Source organism: Zosterops lateralis, assembly GCF_965231275.1.
Source record: "Zosterops lateralis genome assembly, chromosome: 3".
Lineage (NCBI taxonomy): Eukaryota > Metazoa > Chordata > Aves > Passeriformes > Zosteropidae > Zosterops > Zosterops lateralis.
This window is the reverse complement of record NC_139764.1, coordinates 11,081,849-11,094,749: the sequence shown is the minus strand read 5'-3', so window position 1 is coordinate 11,094,749 and position 12,901 is coordinate 11,081,849. Positions and strand designations below refer to the sequence as shown.

The 12,901-nt window shown below is 50.4% G+C and overlaps 1 protein-coding gene across 2 annotated transcripts in view; it reads right to left on the bottom strand.

Annotated features, from left to right (window-relative positions):
* SLC8A1 (solute carrier family 8 member A1) overlaps nt 1-12,901 on the bottom strand; it is a 107,760-nt gene that overhangs the window by 92,652 nt on the left and 2,207 nt on the right. For both annotated transcript variants that reach the window (XM_083858162.1, XM_083858161.1), the window contains exon 2: nt 2,516-4,351. In XM_083858162.1, the coding sequence (XP_083714288.1) occupies nt 2,516-4,344 (1,829 nt within the window). In that variant the 5' untranslated portion in view covers nt 4,345-4,351. The remainder of the gene's footprint in view (nt 1-2,515; nt 4,352-12,901) is intronic.

Genomic DNA, 12,901 nt, shown 5'->3' with positions numbered 1-12,901 from the left:
GCCCCAGAAAAACACATCCTACTCACTTTTATCACTGATTCATTCAGGCTCGAATGGCGGAACTAAAGAGGTGCTAAAAACCTTTAGGAAGGGCAGCAAAGACAACTCCTGGCCATCAGAGCATGGGAAAACCTGGAATTTTAGAACTTTATTGGATCCAATGTGCTAGGGAACTGCACCATTCTACATAACTGTGGCTTAGCTGAAGTACATCACCATCGAGCAATGACAGAGCAAAAGGTCTTTAGCTCCACAATCCACATGTTGTGCTGGTATATCTTCTTTATTGGAGCAAATTCTTCCAGAGGAGGATGCCTGTAAGCAGAAGCTCAGCCCAGGAACACTCTGCAGGGTTTTCCTAAACTTGTGTCCAGGGAAAACATGGACCTGCGGGAAATCTTCTGCCAGTCAGATCGTACCACCCAGCATCTGAACTTGGACTGCAGCAGCCAAGTTTTAGATGAAGACCTAGTTTAATACCTCCTATCTTTCAGGCACAGGGATAGATCGGAGTATGCACCACTGGTTTCCTTCTGACCACGTCCTCTCCCACCTGAATGGAGAAAACCCCTTGGCCAACATCTGTCCCTGCAGTCACCCACACTGTCTCCAGGCTGGGGACAGTTCTGTGGTTCCACCACTCACTGTGACTCCTGAGAGAGACAGTTTAAAGGCAACAGAGATACCATGGCAGATCAGCACATTAAAAGTACGCTGGGGTTTCTAAGAAAGCTGCTGTCCCCCTTTTCTTGCTTGCTGTGCACATTCTGGCAGCTGGTAAGAGGAGGAAGGAGGAGGCTTGTGGCCCTGGTGGGGGCACACCAGCACAGATCCCACAGGATGTGGTCAGCTGGCTCCCAGCACACCCCTTGGTTACTGGGCTGCTGGCAAAAGCCAGCAGTGCACAGCTTAGAGGAGGGAAGGCCACCAGCAGAGGCAGGCACAGCAGTGGCAGGGAGAACACCTCCCCTCATCACAGCCCGAGCACAGACACAGGTGCACAGGACAGCACAGAGATCCTGCCCACAGTGATGGATCCAAGGCAAGGCTGCGTGTCTGGCCTGCCATGTAAACATGTCACATCCCATGGGAGCTGGGAACAAAGTCTAACTGCCACTAGCCCAGTTTTGCCAGTGCTGAGTGACCTGGATAAAAAGCAAGGAGCCTTTGGGAGATATCCTTATTGCCTAGTTCATTGCATCTCTGCAGGCAACTCCCTGCTTCTCCCAAAATTATTAAAAAAATAAAATTCAAATAACTGCATTCCTCTCTACTAAATTTGTCATTCAGGAGCCACACGCTCTTGAGCCTTGTTTGAGCAACATGCCTGTTGTGGCCTCCAGACTGTAGAGCTGTGAAGTTTTTGCCCAGCTTTTCCTGGGAAGTCAAAATCCCAACTGCTATAAATCCTGCCTGAGAACTACAAATCACCTTTTTTTCCCACCCCCTACATCTACTTCAAGCAGTTTTATGAAGAAATTTCATTCTCTCTGTGCAGACACAGGTGACAGAACACGAGGGCCACTCTGGGCATTCACCATGGTTTGTCTCAGCTCCTAGGAGACCAGCAGCACAATAAATAACACCCAAGCCATAATTTAGCTCTCCCTTGACACAGCAGTGCCCTTTATCAGTTACTTCCTCCAGTTGTGTGCAGTGTTTCTGTGCTACAGACCTCAGTCCCTGTTGGCTGCAAACACAGAATTCACTGCAGGGAGAGCCCCGGGCTGGAACAACACAGCTCCCAACCCCTACTCCTCCCAGAGCTCCAGCTGGGCAAGGAAATGTCTCCATGACATACCCAAGGATTGATGTTTTCCACCGTGACTTACTGAGCAAATTTATGTTCTTCACATCATGTAATAAGACTGCAGCACTAATAATTTCCCCACCATCCAAACAGCAACACTCTGGAGTAGCCTCCAACAGCTTTCAGACTCCTTTTTTTTACTTGCAAGCAACTGAATATGGCTGCAGTTACATCCTAACCATGAGGCATCTTCCCTGCATGACAACACTTTTTCAAGATGTGTATTAGACAGTGACCCAGAGAAGGAGGAGGTGAAGCAACCTTCACCAAAGCCCTGAGCAGAGCATCAGTGGGACAGGCTGTGACCCAGCACTAGATGATCTGAGCTCCAACAGGAAAGGGGAAGCAGGTACCACAATTCACACCTTCAGTCTAAGCCTTTTCCAGGACACAGCCCCATGCCTGTGTGGTCACAGCCACCTGGGTTTTGTTCCCTGCTCCACTGCAGAGCTGAGGCTGGAGAGATCCCAGATCAGCCCCACCTCCCTGCTGCTGGAAGGCTGGAGAGCCTCAGAGCAGGCATCACTCTCCAGTCTGCTGCTAGGCAGGGATGCAGTGTTTCAGGCTCCCCAAAGCACTTAAGGCCTTTCATGGCTTATTCCAATGCACTGGCACCCAAACACCTCCAGTGCAGCTCTGGGAGCTGAGTACATTTCATTTCAGGACAAACAGAGATTGTAAGGAACAAATAAAACCTTGACTTACACTATCTCATCGTTCTGGAACTCCAGCTCCCCGCAGGTGTCCTCAAAGTCCTCTCCTCCACCTTTGGCCGTGCCTTCGATGGTTTTGTAGGGCACAATAACATTTCCTCGGGCTCCAGAGGTTCTCAACACCTTCACTTCCATGGTTCCCACGCTCTCACTGATGTGTGTCACCGGCTCCTCGAAGGTGAAGATGCCAGCGTGGTCGTCATCAAAGATGGTGACGGTGGCGGTGGCCGGTGACCCCAGGCAGGCGAGCGCCGAGGCACGGCTGGCCTCGAGGACACCCTCGTCTGAGGCCTCGGCGCTCACACGGACATTGCTGAGGTGCACCAGGAAGTTCTCATCCTCCTCAAATATGTCATCATCAATGATCCCAACGCGGATTTCCTTCTGGGTCTCCCCAGGCTTGAAGACCACGGTGCCCTCGGTGAACTCGTAGTCGGAGCCGGCGTTGGCCGTGCCGTCCTCGGTGCGGAAGTCGACGCACACGGTGTGGGTCAGGTCCCCTCCGCGGCGCACCACGGTCAGCGCCACGGTGCCGCAGTTCTCCAGGCACTGGTAGGTGCCCTGCTCGAAGTAGAGCTTGCTGACGGGGTCGTTCTCGGCCGCCTCGCTGTTCACCTCGTGCATGCTGACGGCCTTTCGTGCCTGGTCGGCCGCGTGCCGCTTCAGGATGTTGCCGGCGCCGGTCATGAGGCGCGTGGCCTGGATGCGGTAGAAGGCCCTGCTCTTCTGCTGCTGGCTCAGCACCTGGTAGTTGGCCAGCTCAATGAGCTGCTCGATTTCCTTGTCAGGGTGCTTTTGTTTCAGCTCCTTCAGGATCCGGGCCATCTCCCTCCTGGCTTCCTCATCGTCCTGGTCTTTCTCGTCCACCTCCAGCACCAGTGTGCCGTCCAAGAAGTTCTCCACGTGAGAGTTGGCCACCTTCCCGTCCATCTCGATGTCGGCCTTGGAGGAGGGCCGGTCGCCCTCGTGCTCGATGATCATCCCCCTCTGCTTGCCGGCCCGGTATTTCTTGTAGACGTACTTGTAAAACAAAAGCCTCCTGTCAGCGATCCAGGCAAACACCACGCAGATGGGGAAGAAGAAGAAGGTGAGCAAGCCTTCCCAAACCTCCACAATCCCAGGGGAAGAGACGGACAAAATTATGTAAAGCCAAGTGTAGGCAAAGATGCTCCAGGCAGCTGTAACAAAGAACACTCTCAGGTGCTTGATCTTCCTTATTTCCCCGTCTGGCACCACGTAGACACAGATGGCAATGATGACAAACATGTTGAAGGCGGCGCTGCCCACGATGGTGCTGGGCCCCAGGTCCCCGGCCGTGAAGCCGTGGCCGCACACCTCGATCACAGACAGGAGGATCTCGGGGGCGGACGAGCCCAGGGCCATCAGTGTCAGGTTGGAGACGGTCTCGTTCCAGATCCTCACCGTGGTCTTGCTGGTCTCCCCGTTGGGCTTCTTGATGGTTATCTCCCTCTCCTGGGACGTGATGACTTCGATGGAGGACATGAAGCGGTCGGCTATGATGGACACCCCTAGGAACATGTACACCATGGCCACGAAATACACCGTTGCCCGAGCGATCTTGTCCCCGAATGAGGGGTCCTGGGGCTCCCATATGGGCAGGATCACCCCCTTTTTGCAGATGTAGGAGCCAGCACACTCCTCGGTGTCATTGGCAGGCAGCTCGCTGGGGCTCTCCCCCTGTGTGCCCTCTGCATGGCACAGCAGCACCAGCACCAGGCTCAGGAGAGGGAGGCTCACTGGGAACGAGTGTGAGTGGGTTACTCGTGACATGGTCGCTCCCACCAGATGGGTCCCAAACATCCTCGACCTGAAGAGGCAAAAAGGAAAAGTTGCATTTAGTAAGGCCAACCAGATGTAACAGATTTTCCTCCCCATAGATATGATCAGGCTGTCCTGTTACTCAAGAAAGTGCCCATTTTGTCATTAGTGATGTTTTCCATGCAGAAATCCTCTAGCTCAGTCATCTGAACCAGGATGGATTCAGATGGTACCAGTGAGCCAGCACCTACCCCCTTTAGCCACCGTGATGTTTCTTTCCCTTTGCTGAAAACCTATTTGTTCAATTGCATTTTCTTGTTCCTCTAATCTAATTAAAGCCCATCGTTCTGCCTCACAGCTGGCAGAAGTGTTTCCCATTTCGAAATTACAGTGCACTCACTGGAATTCAGGGTAAGAGCAGGAGAGGACAGGGAAATCTACTATCCCCTTCATCATGTTTAAAAAATATTTTTATACTCTTTAAATCACTCTAAGCTGTGCATTTCAGAGTCTTTTCTTGCTCACAGTCCTCCCAAGCATCTACTCCACATTGGAAATCTGCACAAAGTGATCTTGAGCCCTGGCAAAACCTTACTCTTAACAGTCACTTGGTCATAAGGTGCACCAGAAGGGCAGCCTGTAATTAATGATTTTGGAGCCATTCCTTCCATAGTGCATCACTTTGCACCTTCCCAAAACTGGAAAGAGCCCCATATGCACGAAGCCTGGCTCTCTTGGCATGCTCCTGGAGGAAACGTGTCCCTGTGCTTTTTTCCCACTAGGTCAGCCTTGACGGCTTCCCCTTCAAGGGCCTTTCTCACTCCATTTACAGCATCAGTCATCAGGCATGACAGCCCTGCTTGCCCTTGTCCTGCCTCGGGATTTTCCAGCTATGGAGAGGAGCTGTTAAAGAGGTTTGCAGTTAGTTAACAGTGCATAAACCTACAGAACAGATGCCTTTAGTACAAAGAGATGCTTAGTGAAAAAAAACCCCACCAAAACCTGAGCATGCTCAGTGCTACATTCTCAAATTTACTAGCCAATAAAAGCCAGATCTCTAGTTATTAAAACTGTATATTTTCTCCTCAAGGAGAGCCTTTGCTATACCATGCTTCTCCAATCCAAGTTAATTTAATGAAATGGTACTTAAAAATGTTCATGTGAAGAGAGGAAAATGAGCATGTCAATACCTCGACTTCACTGGGAAATAGAAAAGCTGAGCTGATTTTCCTCAGAAAAACCCACTCTCCTGAAAGAACAAACCAACAAAGCTCAGCCATGAAAGGTTTTAACTCCTCACTGGGGTAGGGGCTGGAAGAAGCAATGGGTACTATCCCACACCCATGTTTGAGATCTGCTCCACAAAGAGACGCTGTACTGGTGGATCAAAGCCCTCTCCTCCATTTGCTTTTATTTATGGATGCTGTAGTAATATAATCATTGGTCTGGAAGAGCAATACTGAGAATTGATCAAGATGGTTTCACATAAATGGCATTTTCTCACCAGGAGCTGTTGGTCTGCCTCCAAGCCCTCCACTCCCTGGTATTGTGATTGAGAAAAGAAAAAGATACACGGTGGAGGAAGTGAGCAAATCAGAGAGCTGGCTGATAAGAACAGATAAACTGAACAAGAAAAAGCAAGTCTCTTGTAGGAAGACAGATTTAAAAGGAAGTTGTTTGCACTGGGAATCCTGCTAATGCTATAAAAAATCTCTCACTACCAGACTGATCATAGTACCTGGGTACCTTCTCCTTCCCCAAATGTGAGCTGTAGCCACCAAAGTGAAAAAAAATGCTGTTTGTAAAGCAAAGCACCTTGTTGCAGGCTGTTCAGTGGATGGCTGATCTGAAACAGATGTGCATTCACGGTCATTGAAATTCAGCTGAAGAATGAATTAGTCACCCAACATCTGCACTCCTGTGCCTCACACTGCTCCAAACCAAACCATGGAGACGTTTGATAAAGGGGCTGTCAAAACACAGGCTGACTTGGTACCTACTCTGTTTATCCCAGACAGCTCCTAAGTGTAGTTTTGTTTCCTTTTTAAATATGTAGGCTTAAAAAAATTTCATTGTGGGCATAAAATATTACTCAGTTGCATGGTTCTTCACCCTCTCCTTCTAAAGGGTGGTAATTTCTTCAGAAAACTCAAGAGCATCCACCTGTCCTTGTCCAGTTAATTTTTATCCCTGTGGCAAGTCATATCCCTGCACATGTACAATTATTCAGAGCAATCAGGCATTGTGAAATCCCCTTGGCAAGAAGAGAAAACAGATGGTTCTAGAAAAAATATTATGCTTTGGGTCACTGATTTAGGTCATGAAGAATAGGAGAGTCCCATCACACTTTGGACCAACTCTCCAGCCTTGAAAGTATTTGGGTACTGGATGTCTCATTCAGAAAAAAGGACACCCACAAAATCAGATTAATAAATAATTTGAACTTTATTTACCCTGTGTTTCCTCTTTCAAACATTCTAATATAAGTTGGGTTTTGTTTTGTTTATTTATTTGTTTGTTTGAAATCGAGTCCCCTACTACTTTAAACAGGAAGAAAAAAGGCCTAGAGGCTTGCATCTGAGCAATCCATGTTTCTGGCATTCCCAACCAGTACTCCATGTACAAACAATTTTTTTTTTTTCCCTCAGATGTCAGGAGGTAAGAAATGTGGGGCTTTTCTGGAGAGGGATAAGGAATGGCTGGAGTTTTGGAAGAGACATCCACCGGCCATGCCAATGCTCCTTTGAGCAGCAGCAGCATCCCCCAGCTCTGCTGTGTTGTCATTTTGTGGTGTAGTCATCAAAAAAGGTTCATATACCATGGCCAGCTTTCCTACTTAAACCTAAATTCACTACTTAAACCTAAATTCCCAGTGAAGCTCAGGAATTATGAAGGGCTAGAAAATGCCTGGCCACAACATGCTAGTTACACACATGCAGCCAGAGCCTGACACCCAAAACATCTCTGAGAAGCACCTGTTATTAAACCGTCAACATTTCTCTGTTTGTACAATCCAAAATAAACAGCTTGCGCCCCTTTTGCTCTGCATCTGCCTATGGCTCATGGTCAGCACACTGTGGCATAGTGCAGGAATAGCCCCACAAAAATCACTTCCGACATGCTGCAGGGAGAAGCAAGGCTACCTGGAGAGCAGCCCTCCCTCCAAACCCAACTTCGTTAGCTTTTCATTAAGGTGTCTCAATTGCATTTCCTCTCCTGGCCGTCAGCAATAAAAGCCTGTGCAGCAGCTGGTGTGGAGTGTCAGGCTGGCAAACCCTGCCTGCCACAGTGCTGGTGGCTTTAGGGGCACTGCCCCAGTGGCCCTGGGGCCAGAGGGATCAGGGCAGCACGGGGCAGGGGCACAGGCTGAAATGTGTGCTGAAAAAACCCCAAAATGGTGTCCTGGGCCATAAGCACCACCTGATGCCCAGGGAAAGCACCCTGAGCCGTTTTTACCACTGCAGCAGGGGAACTGTCCTGGTGCTGCTGGAGAGCTCTCAGGGAGAGCTCAAACTCACCAACAGAGACAGAGCCCGACCTGGGTTCTCCTGAAGTGGCCCTGAGCCCCTCTCCCTTTCCAGACAAGCTCCACAGCAGTGTCAGCAGGGGTTTTTGCACACTCAGGGAAGAAAGCCTGGGAGAAGCTCCATCACAAACTCAGTTTAGATGGAGCTCCTGGCCAAGGGTGGTCAGTCCAGCCTTCCTTCCACCCTTTGGTGCTGTCAAACACCAGGAGGGCAGCTGTTGCAGAGGGTTACAGAGATGTTTGCCTCCCTGCTGGACATGGGAGCTCTGGATTTTACAAACTGCCAGGAGAGAGCTCCTGCTGCCAGCTCCCACTCCTGCCCCCCAGCTGAGGAGCTGCCAGATGGGGAGGAAACAGCCTTTTAGACTCTGCTCTGATCTTTCCCTGGCAGCATCGATCCTTCAGGCTGCCTGGTTGCTGCATGCAAAGCGAGCCTGAAAGCTGCTCTGCATTTCAACAAAGCACAGCTTTTCCTTTGCAGCAGCATCCCAAAAGTCCCACTTCAACCTTGAAACATCCACTGTGAGACCCTCCCTATTATTTTCCTAAAGCTTTGCATCACACAGAAAACGCAACACTCTAGAAGCACCATTATTTTTAAGAGCACTAAAAAAAAAAAAAAGCCCTGCTACTCCAGAGACTTTAATTACAGAAGGACTGGGCAAGGAAGGAAATGGCCTGGGCTCCATACAAAGAAAAACTGGGAGAGGCTTTCCACGTGGAAATCTTTCTCCCAGCATCCCACAGAAAACCTGTGCAGACCAGCTGTCACCCAGCAGTGTCCACACCATCACAGCCACCCCACAGCTCCATCATGGACATCATTACTGCAAGTTTACTGCCACCTTGGGGGGGACAAGGTGTCCCCACAGCTGTGTCCCCACCGTGCAGGAGGCTGGAGCAGCAGCCTCTCTGTCCCCACAGGCTGCCAGCAGAAAGTTTGCTCTTCAGGTGACAGTGGCTGCTTTTCAACTCAATGTAGGAACACAACCATGAGAGTTGTTGCAACACCACGGGGATTCCCAAAGAGTCTTTTCCCATCCCACAGCCAGAGCTAGACAAGAGAGGATCTTTTCCCAGCACTAGGGAGAGGCAGGGAAGGCAGCTCAAGCCACCCTTTTCTGGTGTCACAGGCTGGAGGTAGAGCCAGAGGGGACAAAAACTGACAAAGAAGCAGCTGGTGGTCACTGCAAGGAGCAACCAGCCTGCAGGATGGAGAAACAGGGAGCCCCAAAAAGGCAGATTCTCTCCTACTCCAGGGTCAAACCTGAAATCCCCAAGTTACAGTCGTGTTTCTGTGCAGCAGGATGCTCCTGTGGGCCCTGCAGGAACAGAAAGCTTCAAGGAAAAGGAGATAAATCCCCTTCCCCAGCTCCCTGTGACCATCCAGAGGTGAAGAGGAAGAGATGTTCCCTTCCTCAGTTTCTCCTGCAGAAGAAGAATCTACTGCAATCTCCCTGGGGAAAAGCACTGCCAACCTCACCTCCGTGCATGGGACTGACAGCCATGGCTTTATCTCTGGAGGAATAGTGAACTTCTCTGCTGCTGCTATGCTCAAGCCTCTGCCTCGCTGAAATCAGCAGTGTCTCTACAGCAGACAGCTTGTACTGGGAAAAGATATGGCTGTAGGGAAAAAACCAAAATACTAAACCAACCATCTGGTCTGTGACCATCACAGGCCCAGCTCCTCATAGCCAAGGGGCACCAAAGGGATGCCAACAGCCCTGCAAGGAGGCACAGGGTGCTTGGAGATCTGTCTGGGCAGCCACAGGCTCTGCTGTGTTCACTTCTGATCATGGTGCTGACCCTATGGCACAGCTTGGGCAAAACTGAGCTCCTGCCAGCTGTGGGATTCACCTGTCAGAGCAGGAAAAGGACCCTTCTGCTGCACTGCCTGGACATCCAAAAAGCTGCTGAGCCCAAAGGGCCATTCAGGGATGGCACTTTAAACACTGCTTGAAAACCCTTGGCTCGCCTCCCTGCTCCGGCCCTGCCTGGCTCCTGCTCCCTTTCACCCAGCTCTGCCACTCCAGAACAGGCACAGCCTGTTGGCATCCCCTACCCATGACCCTGTGGATCTCCACATCAGGAAAATGATTTTCCAGGCCATCAGCATCCTGATTACATCAGTACAAAAAAATAAAAAAACCAAACCCAAAAAAACCCCCATCAAAACCTTTCCAAATATAGTCAGAAGCACAAACCCTTCATGAGGCCGATCAAGTAAAACACATATCAGGCCACCCTGGTTTCTGTAGAGGACATTAAAAAGTAAGAATAATTATCAGTCTGCAACTGATTTTTCCAAGTATCCTATCTCTTCAATGAAACGTCCAATCTCCTCCCACAATTTCCCCAGCAACTTTCCAAAATAAACAGACAAACAGAGAAAATAAAACATCCCTGATATAAAATTTTCAACCACATTGGATGAATTTGGGGGCAGCTTGCAGAAAATGAGCCTGGAACCGTTTGTCAGGGAGATTACAGTCTTGCTTTTCACACATGGAGACCAAGTGTCAAGTTATCCCTTTCTCCCACGACTCAAGATCTCAGCAAAGAATATGCCAGGAAATAAGAAGCAAGGGGTAAATGCTACATTTCTCTGGAACTGGGGTTTTTTATGGTTGTTTGCCTGCTTTTTAAACAACTGTCTTCCTTCTTGCTGCTGTCTTCAGCATTCATTTCCTCATTTCTTTATCCTTACCACCTGCCTTTGGTCTCTTCTCTATCAAGCAGCATCAGGCTCTTTTCCTGTGATTACTCTTGGGTTGCTGATGCCTTCCTCTGTGCCCTGTGCATCTCCCTTGCTGATTTAAGCCCAGTGTGCCCGTTCTCCAGGAGCTGGCCCTGAGGCTGCCTGCATGGCAGGCTTCCTGTGCTCCCTCAGGGCAGCCCTGCATCTCCCTGAGCTCTGTGTAAAATGGGAAGAGCATCTCCCGTGAGTGCTGGGAGAATAAAACACTGCTAATAATTCTGAGGCAGCCTGGGGAGAAAGTATCTGCCCAGAGGTGCCCCAAACGGGCCAGAAGGGAGGAATTACCAGGCTTGTTGCTTTCCCCCTGTGCCTGCTCTTCCCTCTGGGATTGTTTTTGCACTGGGTTTGTGCGTCTTGTGTGCAGCAGGATGGGCCCTGCAGGAATAGAAGGGAGAGGAGATAAATCCCCTTCCCCAGCTCCCTGTGACCATCCAGGGATGAGGAGGTGATGTCCATGGGGATGGACACAAAGGCAGGTTGTTGACCTGAGCAATGGCAGCGGACAGGGGCTGGGCAGGGGCTCACTCTGGCCTGCTCCATCCATGGCTGTCACTGCTCCTGGCTGTGGGAAGGGGCTGGTGCCTCCCAGCAGAGCCACATCCAGAGGCACAGCTCTGGCACGGCTGACTCTAGAGGGAGCTGGATGCTAGTGCTGAGCAGATGGGCAGCTTTTAGACCCCCAGACCTCAGGCAAGGGATTCTGAGCCCAGGTGTGTGCCAAGCCTTCTTTACCCACCTCAAACACAAGGTTAGCCACCCCTTCCTTCTCTGCAGACTCCCCCGCCTTCTCTGTCTCCTCAGGAGCCCTTTGCAGCACCAAATCTCACTTCTATTTGTAGCCAGGTTTCCTTAGGAAGCCAGGCACATGAAATCACAGTTTCCATGTCTGTCTGTCTGTTCTCCCCCCTCTTTCCAAGTTCAGCTGAAATCACCAGAGGGAGAGAGATAAGAGCAAAAGCCAAGTTCCTCTGAGGTTCCTGCAAACAGCTGGAGAGATCCCACTCACACCCTTGGCAAGGGACAGCCCAAGCAGGGAGCTCAGCCCTCAGTGGATGAAGAGCACAGCAGCCTGCAGCAGCCCCAGGTGCAGCCAGGATTTGCACAGATGTCCAGGAGCTGGGAGCACGTGCAGATCCCAGCACTCTGAGCTTGGACAGAGCTCCAGGTTATCCCTGTGCCAGTCAAAAGGAGAGCCACTGTCCCTTGTGTTGTCTGTGTCCAACCTGTTGGTTGGTCATCCAGTGATTCTTGGATCTTGTGGGGCACTGGGCTTTATTACAGGATCTCAGTTTCATTAGGATGCTGGAGAACAGGGGATTTTTTTTTTTTTTCCCAGTGAGCAATCAGGGCTGTATCCCCTCAAAACCACAGCAGGAACCTAAAATCTGTCCCAGATGCAATGCCAGAAAATCACAGCCCTGAACTCCCTGAGCCTTTCAGAACACTACAAAAGGCAGACAAGTGGCTGTGCCTATACAGCATCATTTAAGGTGCTGTAGAGACTCCCAAGAGCAAGGACATAAACCAAAGTTTGTGCCATGTCATGTGCAGCAGTGCCTGGAGAGAAAACGAGGTGCGGCTACAGGACAGTGAACATTTCAGTTTCAGGAGCTATTCCCACCCAACAGATTACAAAAACCTTAGTAAAAGTGAGGGGAGGGGAAGCAAGGCAAGTTTCATGAGGTTAGAGCTGTGCCAGCCGTGTTGGCACTCAGGGATTCTGGATACAGAGAGTACATCCAACCTCCTCAGGTGCCTTGAGTGCAAAGCCTGGTGGAGAGGAAGCTTTGACCAGCGTGGCTCCTCAGCACTGATTTAGGAGTTATTCATGTCAGCAGAGCTGCTGGGGGCGTGAGAGGAGTCAGACAGCTTTCCTGGGGGCTCATGGCTTGGCTGGCAGGGGATGCTCCTAGAAATGTTATCTTATTTCCCTATTTGGACTAAACGTCTGTGCTGAACAAGGGGCAAAGCTGCTGCTGAAGAACCAGTCAGAAAGAAAAGGAGAGACAGGAACATCTAAAAGATGCTCCCAAAGGATCACAAATGCCTTTCTTTGATGATAGCCATGTCCCTGGCCAAAGCCACACAGTGGCACAGCTCTTTTTTTCCTGGATGCCACCATCACATCACCATGCAAGTGTCCCAGCTTCTCTTTTCTCAAAAGCTCCCCCCTTCTCTTTGGGATGGTGACAAAAAGCACGGGAATTCCTAGGCAGGTGCCAGGGGAGCCCGCAGAGAACCCCAGCCTCTCCCAGCCTTCATTCCCATCGCCTGACCTGCCAATTCCCGACACCTGGGACTGGAGGAATGAACAG